The sequence below is a fragment of the Pteronotus mesoamericanus genome, unplaced genomic scaffold, assembly GCF_021234165.1.
Source record: "Pteronotus mesoamericanus isolate MK-2021 breed Mesoamerican mustached bat unplaced genomic scaffold, CSHL_Meso_final contig_1242, whole genome shotgun sequence".
Taxonomy (NCBI): Eukaryota; Metazoa; Chordata; class Mammalia; order Chiroptera; family Mormoopidae; genus Pteronotus; species Pteronotus mesoamericanus.
Genome location: NW_026555053.1, coordinates 648,247 through 669,299, shown reverse-complemented (window position 1 = coordinate 669,299; position 21,053 = coordinate 648,247). Strand labels below are relative to the sequence as shown.

General features: G+C 63.5%; 2 protein-coding genes across 2 annotated transcripts in view; one reads left to right on the top strand and one right to left on the bottom strand.

The window, feature by feature from the left end:
* The window catches only part of TBC1D2B (TBC1 domain family member 2B), a 34,433-nt gene extending 23,461 nt beyond the window's left edge, over positions 1–10,972 (bottom strand). Inside the window, exon 1 of the mRNA XM_054588823.1 lies at positions 10,646–10,972. Coding sequence (XP_054444798.1) covers positions 10,646–10,972 — 327 coding nt within the window. The remainder of the gene's footprint in view (positions 1–10,645) is intronic.
* Positions 10,973–15,953: 4,981 nt separating this feature from the next.
* Positions 15,954–20,787, top strand: SH2D7 (SH2 domain containing 7). Its single transcript, XM_054588622.1, has 6 exons — positions 15,954–16,254; positions 17,292–17,381; positions 18,043–18,208; positions 18,485–18,688; positions 19,784–20,470; positions 20,734–20,787. The coding sequence occupies exons 1-6, from the start codon at positions 16,079–16,081 to the stop codon at positions 20,785–20,787; spliced, it is 1,377 nt and encodes a 458-aa protein (XP_054444597.1). The 5' UTR covers positions 15,954–16,078.
* Positions 20,788–21,053: the final 266 nt, after the last annotated feature.

Sequence of the window (21,053 nt, the reverse complement as noted above, 5' to 3'; positions counted from 1 at the left end):
GAGTTATGACTAAGGTAACAATACAAAGGAAAATAAAGGTTTGATCCGTGACAGTCTCACCCGACGCTATGATCTACTTACTGGCTGAGGACTCTGGAGCCTCATCGTGGGGGGTCACACCCCCACCCTGCCACTTGCTGGCCCCGTGAGGCACTGTGCCTGGGACTCGGATTCCTCGGTGTGAAGATGTGAACAATCTCAGGGCCCAGCGCCTCGTGTTGTTACAAGAGTCCGGGAGTGACTTCGTGTGACGTGCAGAACCCACGCCCACGGGCTCGCCACGGCCCAGCTCCCGGGGGCGCCGTGCAGACTCGAAGCTGGGCCTTGCTTTCCGGGGAAAGAGGAGAAGTGCCTGTTCCGGACGAGACCCACCCTCTCAGCATTTCGGCAGGAGTCAGGAGTTCCTCTCTGGTTTGTCTCTAAGAGCGAAACCCCGATGACCCCGGCCACAGTCAAGTTCACCTGAAACCCCGCCAGGGTGCAGGCGGCGGGGGCCGGGACGCCTCCCCGTCGGGGCGGGCCCCGCACACCCGGGGGCGGCCCCCGCGTGCCCCCCGGGCCACAGAGCGCACAGCGCTGCTCTGAGCACCCGCCTCCGAGGGGGCTGCGGCGGCAGGAACAGGCCCGCATTCGGAGAGGCGAGGTGGCTGGTGTCCTGCATCAGAGGGTCGCCAGGTCTCGAGTCGGAAGGGCCCCCCGCCGGCCTCTCCAGCTCGTGCCCGGCCGCTCTCCTGCCGCCTGCGCGGGCCTGTGCAGCAGCGCCCCAGCGGGCGTCCTCGGGCCCCTCGCCCCCCCAAACCCTCCCCTTACACCTCGCCGTCAAGTCCTGTGTGTCCCCTGCCTACAACTCTGACGGCTTCCGGCGCCAAGCCACCTGGTGGGCGCTCTGGCCCCTGAGCCCCACGCCCCTCAGGACTAGAGCCTCTCGCCCCCACAGCAGTGGGCGGATGCTGACCCCCACGACCCACCCCCACCCCTGCAGACTCCCACTCGCTCCTCAGACCCAGCTCGAAGGTCCCACCTACGAGGCCATCGGCCATCCCTTACACAACCGCTCACTCATCCCTCCAAGGCCATGTGGGATGACACAGCAGCTCGGTCCCCGCCTGGGACAGGAGCTCTGGGCCCCTCCCCAAAGGTCAGGGCCGGCGGAGCCGCCCGGGGCGCATGCAGGTCCAGATGGGAAGTCCGCCACCCAAGGGGAACAGAGTGCCCGAGGCTGCTCCGAGCAAGGGGCTTTCCTTTCTTACGTCTAAGGAAGGGCACCCGGATTTCCGAGCTGTGTCGAAGGTGATTCTCCCATAAGCGATGAAAAGTACAAGAACCCTGGAAGCAGCTTGATGATACAAAACGAAGCTCAGGTGAAAAACAGACTGCAGGGCGCTGGCGGGGTGGCTCAGCCGTTAGGGCGTCGTCCCGATACGCCGAGGCTGCGGGTTCGATCCCCGGTCAGGGCGCACACGAGAACCAGCTAAGGAATGCGTGGATGCGTGGAACAACAAGTCCCCGTTTCTCTGTCTCTCTCACATCAAGAAATAAAAACTAAAAAGAAAAGACAAGACTACAATCCCAAACTGAAAAATAACTGTAGGTTCCAAAGCTCCTTGTGAGTGTTTCAAAATCACAAGCCTGGAAACAACCTCAAGGGATCTGTCTTGGCACCAATAAAACGCATGTGACTTTTCCCTGGGAAGGTTTTGGAATCTCGCGTCCCAGCCCAGCAGCCGACGCAGGGAAGGGACGCAACACCGGCTCCCCGCCCTGCTGCGCGGCCCCCGTTCCCCCACCGAACACGGCCAACCCTCGTCTTAAACTGCCGTCTTCACGTCAGCGTACCCATACCTTTTATCAAATAATTACTCCAATTCTAGTCCAAAGCCTTTCGAAGACCAAGCAAGAACCCGGCCCCACAGTCATTTTCCAGAAGGCTCCGAGCCAGGGGGGCAGCGGCCTGGCCCTGGAGGGGCTGTGCCGTCCCTAACCCTCGGCATCCTCTTCTCAAAAGCAAACCTGGGAGAGAAAAGCCCTCTCTTGGACCTGTCTTCCACCGACACCTTTGTTAGCGTTAATGACTTAACGGAGATTAGCAACTCTAGCCACAAAAAGCCACACGCACTAAGGAACGGCCGGGAGGGGCCTGGCCTCGGGGAAGCGCCTGAGGGGCACACTGCTCCCAGGCAGGCCCAGGGCAGGGCCGCTCTTGGGGCCTGCTCTTCCCGCAGGAAACGTGGGAACCCGTCCAAACGCCTCCTGCTTCAGAAGGACGGGGGCACGTGTCCTCCAAGTGACCACAGGCCGCATTCCTACGGCTCCCAGCTGGCGGGGCACTTGCACAACTGGAGGGAGCCCGGGCCAATGAGCTCAGGATAATAAAACTCCCGCTGCCGCAGCCAGCGGCCTGTTGGGCCACGGCCGGCAGTGGTTTCCGCAGCCTGTGCGGCTCTGCGCCGCTCTGGCTCCCTATTAGAGTAAAAGTAGGACACAGGAGCCCAGGCTGGGTGGCTCCTTTGGTGTGCTGTCCCGATACCCCAAGGTTGTGGGTTCGATCCCTGGTCAGGGCTCATACAAGATTCAGCCAGTGAGTGCATTGGTAAGAGGAATAACAAATCCAAGTTTCTTTGTCTCTCTCAGATCACACACACACACACACACAGTAGGACACGTGAATGACTGACTTAAAACGGGGTTTTAGAAACTGGGGTTTGGGAGGGGCCAATTCCCAGGCTCCACCCCGCAGAGGTTTGGGGTGCAGAGGAGTCTGGTACTAGGCATCTGCCTGCGCATGAGCAGTGAACTTGTGGGAGTGTTTGGGAAGCATGCTGGCTTCTAACAGTCTTTTAAGGCAGAGCTGCTGTCTCGGGACAGTGTCCGGTGAGTAGGGGAATAAAATCTAAAAAAACCCCACGCCCTGGCCAGTGTGGCTCAGTGGGTTGGGCGTCATTCCGCAAGGTGAAAGGCCGCTGGTTCGATCCCCGGTCAGGGCAGATGCGAGGGGCCGCCGATCGAGGTCTCTCTCCCTCCCTTCTCCTCTAAAATAAATAAATAAACTCTTTACAAAAATGCCAGTGTCACGTGGTCCTCCTGCATCCTTCCGTCCCTCCCCGCTTGGGGGGGGCTCCAGTGCCTCCAGGCGCTCCTGGGGCCTCTGAAATGCCCCCGGGGGGTAAGGCGTGCACCAGTGACAAGTGACTGCACCGGGGACAGTAACCTCAGGGCCCTCAGGGAGTTGTGGGCAGTGGGTACCAGGCCCCAAACCATTGGTCTGGAGCGCAGAACCTTGAAATGCAAAGAAGGCACGCAGGCTTAAACCACGGGACGCCCCTGGAGGGCGAAGGCTGCGCCCCGCCACGTGGTCCAGTTCCCTCCAGTCCTCCTGACGCAGAGCCGCAGAGAGCTGTCCCCCAGGATGGGGGGGGCCGCGGCGGGGTGGGGGGGCTCGGGTCGGGTGACGCACAGGAAGGCCGGTTCCCGAGGCCCCGCCCCCCGGCTGCGGCCTGAACCCAACCTGCAGCCGTTGCGGCAGGATCCCCGCAGGCTCCGTCTTCACCGCAGCCTGGGCACCACCGTCCCGAAGGAGGAGGTGCCCCGTCGGTCCCAGGAATGGAAGCAGCCTTATCCCTAGGCTGCTCCGGGAGAGGGCACGGGAGAGCCGTGCACTCGGTGAGGCGCCCCACGCTGGTTCGCTTCCGAGGCTACAGGGCGCGCGGCTGCGAGAGGAGAGGAGCGAGGGGAACACACTCGGGGGCCACGCGCACCCCCCCCCCCGCCGCCCCCACACAAGGTCAGCCGCTCTCGCCGCTGCCACTCGCCTCCTCTCAGGCCCCCCCCCCCCACACCTGCCGCCCGCACAGTTCATTCCCAACCTTCAGTGATAAACGTCGGAAACCCACGCCTCCGCCCCCGGCAGGTAAATGCACACACTGAGTACCTCTGTGCAGCCGCTCAAAACAGAATACGCCTAGTTTCCTCCTAAGGGCTCGAGATGGAAATACAAAGCAACTATTACCAAACGGCTACATTTAAAACAGTGAAATACTGTTCCCGGGTCTGGGAAAGGTGCTGGGGCCGCAGCTGCCGACCCCGAGCCGCGGGACTCGGTGTCCGCACCGTGTCGGGTGGGGACAGAGCAGGCTGGTCCCCGAGGGCCCCTTCGGCCCTGACTCAGGGATAGAGGCCCTCGGAGCAAAACCAGGGCCTCACTCCAGCTCACAGAGCCACTCGGAGAGAAAGCCCTCATCACAGTGCAGAACGGAGCAGGACAAGCTCCCTGAGGCCACAGGCAACGCCAGGCTCGCGCCCCACATCCCGTGCTGGGCAAACCTGGCAGCGCAGTGGCTGGCCGGCCCGGTGACCGCTCTGAAGTTTGGCCGCCTCCTGGGCAGGCCCAGCCTCCCCTGGACATCAGAGGCTGCAAAAGGAAGTGAGGACTGGGCGTGCTGCCAAGAAATACCTCTTACAATCCAAGACCAACATCTCTGATAACAGGGGCCTGCTCACCTCCCATCAGGGGCCAGGCCGGCCTCCCACGTGCCGGCAGGTCCCCCCTGGGGCAAGGCTCAGGCGAACGGCCAGGACAGGAACAGCCCCGGGCACCCGGCTCCTGGCTTCCCCTTCCCCACCAGAGGCAGTTCTCCCAACAATCAATCTGAAGGAGCAAACGGCCAAGCATTAAAGGGTATAGAGGTGGTGAGTCACAGCCCCGGCTGGTGCGGCTCCGTGGACTGAGCACCAACCTGCGAACCAAAGGGTCGCTGGTTCGATTCCCAGGCAGGGCACAGGCCTGGGTGGCAGGCCAGGTCCCCAGGTGGGGGTGCACGTGAGGCAACCGCACATGGATGTTTCGCTCCCTCTCTTTCTCCCTCCTGTCCCCTCTCTAAAAATATACAAAATCTTAAAAAGAAGAAGAAGAAGAGGAGGAAGAAAAGGTGCTGAGTCGCCCTGGTTGTGGCTTCCATCCCCAGTCGGGGCCCATGTGGGAGACAACCCGTTGACGTTTCTCTCTCACATCAATGTTTTTCTTTCTTTTTCTCCCTTCCACTCTCTCTAAAAGCAGTTTTAGAAAAAAAATGTCCTGGAGTGAGAATTAAAAAAAGAAAAGAGGACGCTGAGCCCTCCGATGAAGAACACAGCCTGCTGACCCAAGAAGAACCGCATCTCAGGGCAGCCGCCGGACGGCACCCACAGCCGACCACCCTCCAGCCTGTCTTCTCCAGAGCGCATCTCAAGGAGCAGCAAACACGCTCTGTGGCAGCCTGCCGCGCCCCCGGGGGCCGGCACCTGACGCACGGATTGCTGGCTCGGCGCCTCCCGGCCCCCCACCATGGAAGGAGGCCAGACCTCCCTCGGAATCGAAAACCTGGCGGACATTTGATATTTACTCCCAAGGCTGAATGCTACAGACAAATAGGGTTCCTCTCAAAGTTTTTTTGCTTGTTTCCAAAGCTCTTGCAATTCTTTGATTATATCAAGTGTGAATCTATTTTTAACGTCTTGACACTGTCGTTTCCTAAATGAATGGAAAATTTTCCCTGCTGTGTCTGCAGAAATAGCATAATGCTTACAACATAGCAGATGGTCAATATGTTTGCTGGAGGAATTCACGCAAGAGCACACAGCCCACGCCCCACCCCAGCCCTGCTCCCGCCCGCCCCAGGCCCCGAGGCCCCAACGCTCCCCCGGTCAACTAGCACACGCCTGACGGTCCTGTGGGGACAGGGGCGCCGCGGCGAGCCCCGGGCAGGCCTCTGTCCACAGGGAGCTTGTGTTCCGGTGGGACTGCAGCATCAGGTGCTCGACCGCCACGCAGGACCAGGCCTGCTTCCGGGGCACCCACGTCCCGAACCTCCAGCTGACCTGGAGTTTCCAGCGCCGCGGGGTGAGCTGCTCGTCACTCACGAGACCTGCAGGCTCCACCGAGGCCACCTCAGCCTCACGCCCTCAGAGGGCCCAGCACTGACACGTGCCGGGAGTGTTCCCGCCTCTCTGCTCTCCAGCGAGACTGCTCAGCACACGCTCGCTAGATGCATTCCCGCCGCCCGGCCCGCTGTTCCCGCCCGGCCCTCGCCCTGTGGGAGCCAACCCGGCCTCGCTGGGGGCTGGGCCTGGGGGCACGGGTGTCCCCTGAGGTCTCCCTGAAACCTGCTGCAGGAACCTCAGAGAGAACTGGGAACTCCTGACCGAGACAGCAGGCCCTCCCCCCACGTGGGAGCCACTTCTTCAAGGGCAAGGCTCTTCCCTCTGGGGGAAGGGACTGCCCGTGTGCAAAGGCTCCCGACCGAGACGCACGGTCGGCCACACAGAAACTCCAGGGAGGCCCCGTCTAGCCCGCTGTTTTTATATACCTGCACGCCACAAGTGGTGGTCTCGTTTTGAAGTGTTTGTAAAGAAAAAAAAAAAAAAAAGGACAGAACGCTCTTTTGTGACATGTGAAACTTCACGTGCAATTTCAGCGCCCATGCCTGAAAACTCCGGGTGCGCCGGGACACCCCCACGGCTGCTTCGGCACCACAGCCACGCGCGGCCACGCAGGTGCAGCGGCAGCGAGAGCTCCGCTCCGTACGGCGCGGCCCCGCGCACAACAGCCTGCCCGCTGGCGTGAGCGTGCTCAGGCCCAGCCTGTGGGCACGACACGCCAGGGACCCGAAGACACAGGACCGACCGCAGTCGGGGTGAGTCGTCCGTCTTGGACCCTCGATGCCGTTACACGATATTTGCATTCCCTGAATGGCGGCCGCCTCCATGCCCTGGGGTGACACAGGCCTCTAATACATTTGAGAACCCTAGCAGATTGCTTCCCAAGGGGTGCAGTTCACACCGGAACCAATGAGTCCTGGGTGACCATCCTCTGTCACTTGTTCAACAAACGCCTGCCCGGGCACCTGCCTTGTGCCAGACACCGTCCTGGGAGGCGCAGGCACATGCAGCGGACCCCGGGGGGCAGGGCGTGGGTGGGGGCTGCCGGGGACAAGAACTGTGGGAGAAGCAGCGAGAGACGGGAAGCCACTGTGATACTGCACACCACGCTGTAGGGCCTTTACGGAACTTCCTACTGCGGAGGCCACAACGACCCGGGAAAAGTCAATCTCCTTCACAGACAACACTACCAGACCCCTGAGCGGGTGTCCCAGGGCAGGACAGCTTCGCGCGGCCACGTGCCCACGTGCCCACGACGCGTCGGCCACGTCAGCTGGCACTGAGCACACGGCGAGGGCCCAGGCGAATGACTGTTAACGTTAAGCCGAGAGCAGTTGCCACACCACAGAATGTGCATTTTCCCACAAAAGTGGCTGCAGAAGAGGAACGCGTGACTGTTCGGTTACGTGTGACTGGGGAGCCGACGCACATGCTCCCTGGAGCGCCCCCTGCCTCCAGGAAAGGGGGGGGCACCGGGCTCCCTGCTCCAGACGCTGCACAGGCCTGGCAGGGCAGAGCCGTTCAAGCTTCAGGCCCCGTCAGCCGCGTGCCCCCTTCCCTAAGTGCCAGGCACCCGTGACCGTCTGCAAGCCTCAGGCCCCTGCAAGGCCCGGGGAGGAGAAGCCTCCAGCGCCCCCACACCCCCGCCCCCCACAGGAAGCACCGGCCTCGGCCTGACCGCCGCCGCGGCTCCCGGATGCCTCACAGCCGGTCCTACACATCCTGGTAACGAGCAGGTTGGTGAAACGGTCCTCGTGCTTTCCTGCTGCATGAAAAGGGCAAAGCGAATGCAGCAGAAGAAAAACCACCACATCTTATCTAATCTGAAACCACTGGTTTCCAAAGTCTGAAAAGGCCCCTGTGTCAGAACAGATAAGACACTCCCATCTGAGGCCCTTTGGACGCTCCCGGTTCGCAGAGCCTCTACTTTCAAAGGGGGTCTGAGTCCGGACTCCCGACTGCAGGCCAATCACGCCCCGGCTCTGGCCTCCCTTCCCACATCTGCAGATTAAGGCGCTGGACCAGGTCCCAGGTTCGGTTACAGAGACGCTTACCAAGAAATTCCAGTATCGGCTTACATTACGAGTCGCGCAGTAAAACGTTTTGTAAAAGCCCAACAAAACCACAGCTTCACCAGAGAAGGCGGAAAGACGCTGTAAAATGAGAAACATATGCTAATGCAATAAGCAAATTGCTGATTTTTCTTTTCTTGTCTTCTGAACCCATCTGTCAAAAGAAACGGTGTCGGCACAATTACATGCGACTCGCTGAAATCTGAGCAGGCCCCCCCCCTGGCCCCCCGCCCGAAACGACAGGGCTCCTTGGAAACCAGGGCCCCCCATGGCCGAGGAGCCCTGAGGTGGAGCGTTAATCAGCCCTTGGAGCTGAGAGGTGGAAAGGAAGACAGATCGCGAATTTCCACTTTTACCACCAGAAAGTGTTATTCTCAAAAGGAACCCCTGCACCCTAAAACTCATCCTTCCTAAAATGCACCCCACTCTGAACCTATGTCTGGACGCTCCCTTCCTTTGGAGAATCTCCCTGTGTTTCCAGCTCCACTGTCTCTAAAAAGCATCTGCCTGGACACAGGCATTCTTTCTCGCTCTGCGACTACGCCAACTTTACACACCAAAGCAGTCCTGCCCAGTCAGTAACCCACCTGGGAATCAGTCTCTTTTTCAAAAAGAAATACTCTGGCCCTGGCTGGTGTGGCCCAGGGGCGTCGGCATCGTCCTGCACACCGAAGGGTCGCCGGTTCGATCCCTGGTCAGGGCACCAGCCTGGGTAGTGGGTCGGGTCCCTGGCTGGGGATGTGCGAGAGGCAACGGACCACAATCTCCCTCTTTCTCTTTCCCTTCCCCTCTTTCCAAAAAATAAATACATTTTTTTAAAGAATATTCTGAACCCCCAAAGATGGACAAAATAACAGAACAAACAGGGGTGCACCTCCCACCCAGTCCTGCAAAGGACGACAGCGGAGGCCCCTGGGCACTCAGTCCCGCTCACACGGCTCCCTCCCCACGCGGGAGCCGCCGTCCGGACCCGGGGCCCCTGCTGGCACACAGGCCCCCTGTCACCATGCGGCGGAGACACGGGCACAGTCTCTTCATGCCCCACAGCGACAGCATCATCCTGCAGGCGGTCACGCAGTAGGTCTTCCTTGTCAGGTGTACGTATGTAAGTCCTCCCTGCCCACGCCTCCAGCTCTCAGTCCTGGACATGCACCTCTGCCTAACATGCCATGATGTGAACACAGCCCGTGTGCGCTGAGACACGACTAGCTTCCCACGGCCGCCACGTAATGCCTGCTCGGTGCCGGCCACTTCCCACGACAGTTACCAGAACCTCACGGCGACCTATGGGGGAAGGTAAGATTCCCCCGCAGGAGAGGGCGCGGGGACACACTCGACCAGCGCGCGTGAGAGGCAGGCTCGGGCTGCAAGTCCGAGCTCATGCCGCCCGACGCCACACTCCGGACCCTGCGCCCGTGGCCCCCCTGCCGTAGCTATCTCCCCGGTTCCGAGAGTTTAAACGAAAAAACTGAAAGCCATCTGAGGAAATCTGACCCCAGGTACTGTTTTCTCTTTCGGCCAACACCGCAGCACATGGAGCAGCAGGGACGGTCCCTGTGCCGAGGGCGACAAGCGTGTCTTCGGCCTGCCCCACTTCACGCAGACCGGCGGGGGCCAGGCCCGAGCTGACCCCAACGCCCTCTGAGGAAGCCAGCACCGACCGCTGCCCTGCTGGGCTGCCTTCGGAGAAGCAGGCCGCCGGCACCCGCTCCGCGGCGGGATGCGGGAGTCTGGAAGAACGCCCCGGGGGAGCAGCTCCGGCTGCTGTGGCTCCCGGGTTCCGGGAACAGTGCTGTGCTCACAAGGCCAAGGGAGCTAGGCACAGCCCCCTCTGCGTTGCACTTGGCCCGCTTTCCAGAAAGTTGTCATACGTCCCAGCCCAGCCCTGCTGCTCTGGGGAAAGCCCAGCTTACAACATGCAAGAGAAATGAGAAGGCGGAGTGAGGGCGGCGGCATCCGGCCACCAGGCAGGCAGGCAGGCCGGCAGCAGGGGCCGGGCTCAGGGATGCGGCCCCCTGCACCCCCACTGCGGACTGCAACCCCCACTTCGGCACTGTCTCCCACACCTCCTTTTCCCGCTACAATCAGGAAGCCCTCGTGCTGGCAGAAGCAGCCCTGTCCCACCTTTCCAGCCGAAATGAGGAGCAAGAAAACGGCTCTGCCCTGGCTGGCGGTGTGACCTCGGCTGGGAGTCCCCGCCCCACTCTGTGCAGGGCACCGCCGGCCAGACACCCCCGGGGCGTCCCCACGGATTCCACTGCTGTCCCCCCCAGTCCAGGGAAGAGGCAGCTGAGGCACGGGGACGAGCCATCAATTGACCAAGGTCAACAAGCCTGCAGTCCTGGGCGCCGGGGAGGGGGGACCGCAGAGCGGGGCTGGGGAGGTAAGGGGCCAGGGGGCTGAGTGGCCACCAAGTAAAAGGCATGAGATACGGAGACAGACTCGCGGGAAGAAGGAGGGAAAGGAAGGCAGCGGGCCTCAGAGAAAGGAAGATGGAAGGAAAGGGTTCAATGGGCAGACCTGCCCTGGGCTGGGAGTCGGCCGAGGGCAGGGACGGTCCCCGGGTGCGGGCTGAGAGGGTGGTTCTGAGGTGCAGGCTGGGGAGCGGGGTCTAGGGTGTGGGCCGGGGGTCGGGCGGGCTCTCGGGTGCGGGCTCCCACCTTGAGCACCGTGACGGCGCCCGCGCTGTGCACCTGGAAGTGCGCGGGCGGCTCGGCGCCCGGCTCGGCCGCCTCGTCGGGCCCCTGGTAGCTGAAGCAGGCGTCGGCGATGTCCAGGTGGCCGAGCGGCAGCGCGTCCTGCGGGCTCTTGAAGTAGTAGAGGTAGCAGCGCCGCGCATCAAACACGAACCAGCGGCTGCGGTAGCCCCGCAGCGGGCCCTTGCCCGACAGCTTCTGCAGGTAGCCGCAGAGCCGCGCCGGCTCCCGCCCCAGGCCCGCGCCCTCGCCGCCGCCGCCCTCGTCCGCGCGGGCCCCGGGCCCCGGCATCGCCCGCCGCGCGCCCACGGCAGCCGGGCAGAGCGCTCGCCCGCGCCGCCGCCGCCGCCGCCGCCGCCGCCGCCGCCGCCGCCGCCGCCGCCGCACCCTCCGGGCCGCCCCGCCCTCGCGCGCAAGGCGGCCTGGGACTTGTAGTCCCGCCCCCGCCACGCCCACGGCTTTGCGCGCGCAGAGCCGCCTGGGACTTGTAGTCCGCCCACGCCCATCCCGGAGCTCCTCGAAGGGCCCAAATCCCGCCGCTCCGCAGCCCCGCAGGCGACGTCCGGGCGGGGCACCCCCGTCCTCGCTGCCCCCTTGGGCAGCACTGTCGCACTGCTGTCTAGGAGTGAGGGTACACGGGAGTGCGCAGGGCTCGAAACCCACCGGAGTGTCCCCTCGGCAGCGTGGGTACAAGACGGGATTTGCAAGGGTCTGTCCTCGGCCGATTCACAGACGGGTAGCGCACAAAGGAGCGCCTATTGCCGGGCGCCCAGTGGGTGCGCGCTCGGTAAATATTTACAGACAGCGTGCGCCAGAGCTGACCTCCAGACCTCCCTTCTGCTGCGTGACGTCAGCACACATTCGCCCAGCGCTGTCTGCTCTGCGTGCCGCTTGCAGGGCCGACCCCGCGGGTCGCAGTTGGGTCCCAGGGCGCGCGGGGACGGTCTCCGAGGAAGGAGCAGAGATGCACACGCGAAGCCGGAAGGCATATGGTGTTGCCAAAATGCTGTGATGACAGTTTGATAAGGTTTGCTGCTTAAGGAGCCCTTAGGACTTGACACCGCGTCAGATGTTAACTCATGAGGTTGTGTGAATGGCACAACATCAGGAGGCAATTAGGCTGGTTTCACAATAAAGCCAAGAGGATGGGGGGCCTTGAGCGCCTGCGCGCTGCTGGAGTCAAGGAGAGGGGCCCACGCCTTCGAGGCCTCGTATGGAGCCTCCAGGATCGCGTCTAATGCCTTCTCCACCCGCGGTCCTCTCCCGGGCCTCCCTGGGAGGCTGGCGGCCTCAAAAACCAACCCTGCGATGTCTCACGCCTCCTTCATGGGGCCGGGAGCTGGAACGGGGCTTCACCTTGTCCCCTTGAAACCTACTTCCCATCATCAGTTTGGACAATTTTTATGATTCCTGTAACATTCTAAACAAATGCAGCTTCAGTCTCCTCCCGCCCCGCACCGTGTCTGAGCAGATCACGCCCCTCAAGGCCCTCCCACGTGGACATCTGGAGGCTGCCTCTGGTGGCCCTGATTTCCTTGGAACCCTTCTTAAATGGCTCCGTGGCATTTTACGGTCCTCAAGGTCTCTCAGGTTAAATGGCAGCGTCCTGTGGTCAGGGGCCAGCTTTGCGCAGCCCGTCTGTGTCCCTCCCGTGACTGACGTGGGTGTGTTTGGTGCAGCAGGGCCTGCCCTGCCTGCCCACGTGAGCCCCTGCCCCCTCAATCCTCTAGAAACCCCGGTGACCAGGAGGAAGTGGCCAGCCCCGGGAAGTGGCTGCTGTTTACCGAAAAGGGGAAATTTGGGCCGGGACCTTGCTTTCCACACGTCTCACCCGCATGGATGGGCGAGCGGGGGGCTGCGCTGCGCTCTGGAGGGGAGGGGAGGGTTCCAAAATAAGGGAGGAGCTGTAGGATCACCTGGCCGCCCTGTGCCTCAGTTTCCCTACCTGTAGAATGGCACAAAAACAGCATTTACCTCCGAGAACTGTTGTGAGGCTTCAATGAGACAATAAGTACAAAGAACTTGCCACAGTCCCTGATGCGCAGTAGCCCGATAGCTGCCTCGTTCAGCAGCAGCCCCGGCCCCGCTCTTGGCCCCTGCCCGCGCTCGCGCTCGGAGATGCTGAAACTCAGAAAAGGCCCGGACCGGCTCTGCCGCCCAGGGAGCGCTCCGCCCGGGCAGGGGGCGGGGCCTCGGAGAGCGGAGCCGCCGGGACCCCTCCGCCCGCGAACCCTCCGCGCGGCTGCCGCGCCGCTGCAGGCGGCCTCCTTTCCCTACCAAATCGGTAGGCAAATCGACACACCTTGCGGTTCTCTTTCTTAGAGCGAAGGTGCTGACGAGCTCCCACGCCGGGGCCCAGGGACCCAGGCGGGGACAGGTGGAGGCCTGGGTGTCCCTGGGGGCTGGAGGGCGGAGCGGGGCAGGGCGGCCTGGCCTCCAGGCTGTTTTCAGATACGATGGAAGCGCCCCGGACACCGAACGAAGCTGACGCGGAACTACATCATCGCCCTGCATCACGCTCCAGTGACGAGCCGTGTGCCCACTTACACGTTTGCTCATTTTGATTTTGTACTTTTCTAGGTTTAGATTTCAGAGCCAATACTAACAGGGGTCTTGATTTGTTGGTTGGCGTTCAGGTCTCAGGAGGGTGTTAGAGGCCCTTGTCAAGTCCCCAGTGCCTGGCCCCCGTCCTGTGAATTACGGCTGTGTTTTGGCGGGGGGTGGGGGGCGGGGAGGTGGCTCGGAGGGGCATCTCTGGGTATCGATCTCCCCCCCTGCCCAGCAGCCACGCTCTACAGACGGCAGGACAAGCTCGCTCAGTGACGGCAAGGGGTCAAAAGAGTCCCAGAGACACAGCCTGAGAGCATCTTTCTGGAGAAACCTGGGTCTCCTCCGCAGAGAGCAAGCCAGGCTGAGCACCCTCAGAGAGAGGAACCGTTGGACAGTCCGCGATCACCTACGGGTCCTGGAGGAGAAGCGTGACCCTGCGAGAGGAGAACCCGGGAGCAGGAAGTTTTGATGAGGCCGAGACCGAGACTGCTGGGGACTTCCCAGCCCGGTGGTGGCTTGGAGCTGGGCGGCCGTGTACAGCGTGTGCGCCGCGGAGCCCAGCCGCTGCTGGGCACGGATCGGCTCCCAGCCCCCGAGCCCTATCTGCTGGATCCTGCCTCGCTCTCCTCCCCGTTTTCACAAACGAAGAAACTGAGACGCAGTGGAATTCTAAGCCCATTCATCGGACTCCAGAGCCTGAAACCTCTGAACTCCTCTGTCTACACCTCAGGGCACCCGGGGTGGAGGAGGGCGGGGCCTCGCCCTCCTCGCCCACATTCCTTCTGAGTGTAAATTTAGACCCCCTTTTATTTGCCTGATTTCAGAAACGTCACCTGTGTCCCAAGTTGACCTGGGCTTTGCCCTCCCCCCTCTTGTACATAAAACCTTTGTCTCCTTATGCAAACACCAGGTTCCACTCATAAAAGTAGCTGACCTCAAAGGAAGGTGGAAAGAGAACATATCATGGAAAATTACAGAAACACATTTCTTTGCATTTGAATACTTCCAGGACTTCGGGTTGGCAGCAGCCCAGCTCTGGGGCAGACCCCTGCTCCCTCAGCCTCTTTTGGGTTGTTGACCACTTTGCCGTCTGGTAAATCCACGACCTTCTCAGCGTTTTTAAATGTACAAAATAAGATGCATAGTATCACAGTGAAAATGTGTTATATTGCAAGAGGGCTATCAAAGTATTTGTGATGTACTAATACGGTGTGCGTCTTATTCGCATGTTAAATAACAAGACCCAGCATTGGGTCTAATTGCTATAATTTGGAGGTAAGGATGAGCAAAAGCGATGTCTCAAGACGTCGGCATCGGCTGTCACGGGACACGGAAATCGCTGTGGTTTTTGTTGGGGACGGAGCCACGGGTGCTGTGCTGTGAACTCTAAGGTTCGCTCCCTGCACCTGCCGGGGAACAACGTGCCGACTTCAGTCAGAGCCCGGGGAGGGTACAGACGGGAGCCGCCCGCCCTCCTGTCCCCGTTCAGGAAGCCGCAGTCCTTCCCAGCGTGGGACCGGGATGTCCCTCCTGGCCCCAGCATGTCCCTGGCTCACACCTGGGGCGGGAACACCCGCGAGCAAGCGTGTGGCCGCCGGCTGCCTCCCGCGTCTCTGGGCTGGCGCTCGCTCTCTGTAAAAGCGACGTTCGCAGTGGCTGGCCCTCCAGACACACCCGCCGTGCGCCTGTGCGGACAGCACGACCCGCAGAGCTTCGCTCCGTCCGCCTGTGGGGCAGGGGGACGCCCCGTCACGCTTGTTCAGGGGTGGAACGCGAGCCTCCGGCCGGGGAGGTGCTGGGCAGGCCGAGGCCCAGGCGCGCTTCGCACCCTGCCTTCCCCCTGAATCACATGCACCGCACACGTGTGCGTGTTTGATGCGAGAAGGCCCCGATGAACTTACAACGATACTAGTGATGACAACAGTTACCGGCTGGGGAAGACCCAGCGTGTCCCAGAGTTGCTGCTACCCACCATCATCATCATCGTCATCGTCCCCAAGGTGATCGCCATTATTCCCAACACTAAGGGCCTAACAGCAGGTCATACTATTGTCCCTGTTTCAGAGAGAACGACGCTGAAGCCCGGAAAAGCCGCCCTCTGCCCGACATCCTTTAGCTCGTCCGCCAGAGTGGGGACCGGTGAGGTACGGCGGCAGCACCCTCATGTTTTTTTTAAGTGACCTGATTTGCTGAAGCAGAACGTACACCTGTAAAGGTGCACAAACCGTGAGCGGGGCGCTCCATGAATCTCCCCAAAGGGAGCGCCCCTCCCACCAGGAACCAGGCCGGACGCTTCCGCATCAGCTGCGGCTCAGCCCTGCCGGCCGCCCCAAAGCGGCCACGTCCTTCCTTGTGTCACCATCACGCGGCTCTGTCTTATGTGAACGTCTCTAGATGCTCCCTCGTTCTGAACCGTTGTGCTGTCACGCGTAGCCCGTGCGGTGACCCTGGAGTCTAGAAAACAGATCTGGAGAGGAAAGGGGGATTCATGGGCCCTGACCCAAAACACGGGGGGCCTCCACGAGGGAGCCGTACGTCGAATTTAAATCCGAGGCTCTGCTTCCAGTGGCCATTCTGTGGACGTCAGTCAGGGCTGGTCTCTGGGAGGGAGGCCAAGCCCAGCGGGGTGATCACCTGCTGGCAGCAGGTCAGGGACGCCCTTCCTCTCTCTGGCTGCGGAGGCGCCCCCCGCCCCCCCGTGTCTCCGGGCAGCTCAGAGGTGACAACAGGGCTCCTGTGTGCGGCTGACAGTTGGGGCGGGCAAGGGCCCAGGCAAATGAGCGGCAGCACAGGCAAATATAGAGGCGTGTGGGGTCCGGGCTCCCTTCCACCTCGGCGCTCGCCAGGATGGAGGGCAGCCTAGAGCAGCTCCGCAGGGGCCGGGGGCCCGAGGCGGCGGGGCCCAGCCAGGCCGTGGCCAAGCTGCAGGAGCTGGCCCTGAGGTGGTTCATGGAGACGCAGGCTCCCCTCATTCTGCACAATGGAGCCCTGCCCCCCTGGTTTCACGGATTCATCACCCGCAAGTAAGGCTGCCCCTGAGCACAGCCCTTCGGGGCAGAGAAGGGGGTCTGGGGCCCCGGGAGGCGGCGGGCAGGGGAACAGAGTGGGGAGCACCTGGTTCCCTGGGCCCCGGGCCCCGCTCTGTGTGCAGACTAGGACGCGAAGGGGCGGCGGGAACAGGGTGCGTTCAGACCGGCTCTGAAGACTCGGGGAGTGCCTAGGGGGCCGTGGCCCTTAGCATCCAGATCCAGCGCTGTGAGCACCGCCTGGAGTGGGGACTGTCCCCTGGGTGCACAGGTGGCCCAGAAGACAAGGCCGACATGTGGGGTTGGCACTCGATTGGGCTGGTTCTCCCGGCTGCCCAAGCACGAGGCGAAGGGCCGAGCCGTCCAGCCGGCCACTGCCCCCCGGCCCAGCAGCTGTGCCGCCGCTCGGGGCCCTCTGCTCAGGAGGCCTGGTCTTCGTTTCATGCTCGGCTGTTGCTATCTTGGAAGTCCTCACTTTGCAAGCCAGGGCTGCCCATCTCACTTGCTCTGGGCTCTGCAAACTGCGTCGTGGGCCCTGTGTCCAGCAGGCACTGCGAGTCCTTGGTGAGCCCGTGGCTCAGCCACTGTCCGGTCCGTGTGCTGACAAACCAGACGGCAGCTGGAATTTCCCGCCGTGCCTGCGACATACTTGGCGCCACCTAGAAATAGCCAGAGTTAGATGCCTGGGGCTGCCGAGGACATGCTATTGTGACCGGGTTCCGGACACAGCAGCGCCTCTCGCCCCACAACTGTCCACGGTCGTCCTGAGCGGGGACCCCGCAAACCTGAGAACCTCCAGCTACGTGGATTCCTTCTTGCTGCACAGCCATTCTGGCGGGTGGCCAGGGTCAGCGAGGCTGTACGGTGGGGGTGGGACGTGTGGGCTCAAGGCTCCAACCCAGAGCCGCGCAGCGGGGCCCAGACAGACCGCAGACCGGCGGAAGGGCTGAGCACGGGCTCCGAGGGCTGGCATCTTGCTAGGGCACGGCCAGCAGGGACTCCCTGCCCCAGCTAATGGCATGTCCTCCGCCCAGGCAGGCGGAGCAGCTGCTCAGGGACAAAGCTCTTGGCTCCTTCCTCATCCGCCTCAGTGACCGGGCCGCCGGCTACATCTTGTCCTACAGGTAAGGGAGGAAGCCCTGTGCAGGCTCAGGCGCCTATAACTCCGCCTCGCAGGCAAGCAGAGCTCCCAGCCCGCGCCGCCTGGCCTTCCCTGGGCCGCGGCTCCCTCACCCCTCGCTCCCGTCTGACGTTTCCTGAGCAGCACCGGCCACGTACTGGGATGAAGTCCCAGCCGGCAAAGGGGTGACTGGGGGGAGGCAGGGAAGGCTTCACCGGGGAACTTCGAGCCCTGGATGGAAGAATGGCGAGTTGCTAGGCAGAGAAGGGTGCGTGGCTGGGGTCCAGGAAGCATTTCCACAGACGGAACTGCAGGTGCAAAGGGCCAGAGGCGTGAGAGACCAAGGTGTGGGCGGGGCCACCCTTGGGAGGGGGCAGTGCAGTAGGGTGGGGGCCGGGCACCTCGGAGCGGGGCAGGCTGCCTCCTGCCGGTGCAGGCTGGACCTCGTCTTCAAGGCTTGGGTATTTTTTTTGTCCTGGAGTTTTCGGTATTTTCATCTTCTAAAACCCGGGATTGTTAGCCTGGATTACTGATTTCTGTGGCGCCCTTTACATTTTGCTCCGAGCTGAGTCCGCTCCTTGCGCGGCCCCACCCGCTCTCCGGGGCAGGGGCAGGGGCAGGGCGCACGCGGAGCCGAGAGGTCAGCCCAGCCTGTCGTGTTGCAGGGGCAGCGAACGATGCCGGCATTTTGTCATCACCCAGCTCCAAAACCGGCGCTACCTGGTCTCCGGGGACACCCAGAGCCACGGCAGCCTGGCCGAGCTCGTGGGCCACTACCAGAAGGCACAGTTTGAGCCCTTCGGGGAGACCCTGGCTGCCGCCTGTCCTCGGGTGGGCACCCTCGTCCTCGCGGTGAGGGCGGCGGGCGGGTCGTCCCCGGCCTGGGGTGTCCGGCCCTCGGGGCACCGGCCTTTCCTTTCCTATTTATTGCCGTGCAGGGCCACTCACCATGGGGGTCCCCATTTGAAAAGGGGAAACTGAGGCAGTGTCCTCCCCAAGCTCGGGGACCCGGGGGACACGTCTCAGTCCCTCGCCAGCAGCGTCCGGCAGGCCCTGGAGGCTGGCCGGGCCCGCGACCTCACTCCGCTGTGTCCCCACCGCCCCCAGCTGGAGGACAATGATCTGTACGATGCCATCTCCCTGGGCCTCCAGCAGACCCGTCTGGGCGTGGAGGACCCACCGGCCACGGTCCCTCCCACGGGATCCCCCCCAAAGGCCAGCGGCCCCCGCCCCCCTCCGAAGCCCCAGGTCTCCTTCCTGCCCACGAAGAGGAGCCTGGATGGGAACCTGTCGGAGGAGCAGGGCGCGGAGGTGAGGAGGGCGTGGGCGCCCACACGCAGGCCCCGCCGGGGACCCCGGAGGACTTGTCCGAGCCATGGCCTGCCTGCGACAAGCCGAACTGGGTCACATTTTTGCCTGGCCTTTTCTGGCTGGGTGATCCGGGGCGAGGCCCACGGCCTCTCGGAGCCTCGCTTGCCGTCGCTGAGGCTGCTGGGGGGCTCGAAGGAGGGAGTGGACGCAGAACGCGGGACCCTGCTGCCCTGGGGTGGGAGGCGCCTGGGAGTCCGCCCCTCATGCTCTTCCACGGCTGCTCCCGGGAGGGGCTCAGAGGCTTTTCTAGATGTCAGACCCCCGCGTTGACAACGCAGGCTGACGTCTCCCCCAGGCACCCTGCCGCCCCCGCCTCCACCTCCTTACAGGCCTCTGGACCTTCAGGGACCCGCGAGCCGTGTACCCCCTCAGGGCCTTTGCTCTCCCTGTCCCCTCTGCCTGGAGCTCTCCTCCCGCAGCCGCCTGCGCGGCCCCCTCGCCAGCCCCCGGGAAGGGCCCCTCCGCCGCACCGACGCCCCCTCTCCCATCGGGGGCTCCCTCCCCCGCCCCCGCTCTGCCCCTCCTCATCACCTGCCGGGACCTGACAGCACAGTACCCCTGGATGCGCTTCACAGGCCGATGCCGCCGGCCCGGGCGGCCCGGTGACAGGGGTGCGCTGCCATCTCTCAGGCTGGCACCGCACGCTCCCAACCCCTGCGTCCTGGGCACCCGGGACAGGGCCTGGCAGGCCGCTGGTGCCAGTGATTAACCCGGGGCATCCGGAAGGGGGAGGGAGCAGTGAGCGGCCGGGTTCTGAGGGCTGGGGGGCAGGGAGCAGGGCACCACCCTCGAGGCAGGAGGAACTTGGGTGGTACGGACAGCTGGTGACCCCAGACTTTGACTCTAGACAGAGGGCGTCCTCGGATCCTGCACGGCTGCTGGCTGGGGTCCTGAACTCGTGCAAGCTGCCCCGTACAGGGGTCAGGTAAACTGAGGCCAAGACGGGGTTGCAGCTGACCTGAGAGCGCTTCAGTGCACCTATCGGCTGTCAGCGAAGGGTGACCTTTATGAGGCCCTCTGTCCCTCTCTCCCCAGCCCCCCGCCAGGGTGCCCCCCATCCCGGAGAGGGGTGCCTGCCTCCTGGACCAGTCTCTTGGAGGTCCCACCAACGTCCTGTATGCCGACCTGAAGAAGATACGGCCGGCACGGCTGGGTCCGGACACAGCGGCGTCTGGCGGGTGCGGGCCGCCCCCAGCTGGCCCCCAGGCCTGTTCCCCCGGCGAGGAGGCCCTGAGCAGACCCCCAGAAGGAAGCCAACACAGGACCGACAGCCCAGGGCCAGCCCTCTCCCCGGGAAGCCCAGGCCAGGGCCCGACCGGGCCTCCCATTTCCTGGGGCCTCCTCCTGCCCCCCAGTTCTGAGGCGCAAGGCACCTCAGCTGCCACCCGGAGCCAGGGGTCTCCCAGGCCTGGCCCCAGGGCTCAGCCCCGCCCCCAGGACAGCTCTGCAGACGCCTACGCACTGCTCCAGGGGGCAGACTCCCTGGAGGCGGCCCGCGACCTGCCAGACCAAGAAGGCAGCCCCTACGAGCAGGTCCCGGCCTGCTGGGGCGGCCCCGCCTGGCCCCCCCTTCCTCGGGCCGGTCTCCCCCATGGCAAGCTGCCGGGGCCCACAGACAGCGCCTACACGAGGATCGCAGGGGCCCCCGAGCTCCCGGAGCCCAGCGACACCTATGAACACATCCCAGCAGCCAAGAGCCAGGGCCCGGAACAGACACACAAGGTGGGCTCCAGCAAGGGCGGGGGGCCTGGCCTTCGCCCCCACCCCCTCCTCCCCATAGTCTCCTGAGCCGGAAGAGGGCGAGCCCTGCACCCCCAACGGGGGAGCCGCTGGTGGGATTCCCGCCGGGGCCAAGGGCTTGCGCAGCTCTGGCCTTTCCCGGGGCGCGGCCCCCAGCCGCCCGCAACGCTGCAGGGCCCTCCGGGCCTGGCCTCCCCCGCCCCACCCAGCCGCCCCAGGCTCCAGCGTCCCCTCCCTCCTTGCAGCCTGACAAGCTCCGGAAGCTCTTCTTCGCGAACAAGAAGCACAGAAGGGTCTGACAGCCTGGCTCCCAGCGGCCGCACCGTGGGCCTCCCGGAGGCCGGGCCCTGCGGGGGTCCCCGGAGGCCCTCCCTCACCTGAAGGCGCCCCTCAGACCCACCCAGCGGGCGACGGAACCGGAACCAGGCTCCGCGAGGCAGCGGGAGGGGCCTCCCAGAGCCTCAGGGTGTCCCTGTCAGGCGGCTCCGCCTGGGTCCCCTCCCCTTGGACCCTTCGTTCGGTCCCAGCCAGGCCCCCGTCTCCCTGAAAGTGACTGCCAGCTTGC

Coding starts and splice junctions, on each gene's coding strand:
- SH2D7 (XM_054588622.1), top strand. CDS start 16,079: ATGGAGGGCAGCCTAGAGCAGCTCCGCAGGGGCCGGGGGCCCGAGGCG. Junction 16,255..17,291: donor CACGGATTCATCACCCGCAA/GTAAGGCTGCCC, acceptor TCCTCCGCCCAG/GCAGGCGGAGCAGCTGCTCA. Junction 18,209..18,484: donor TGGCTGCCGCCTGTCCTCGG/GTGGGCACCCTC, acceptor CACCGCCCCCAG/CTGGAGGACAATGATCTGTA.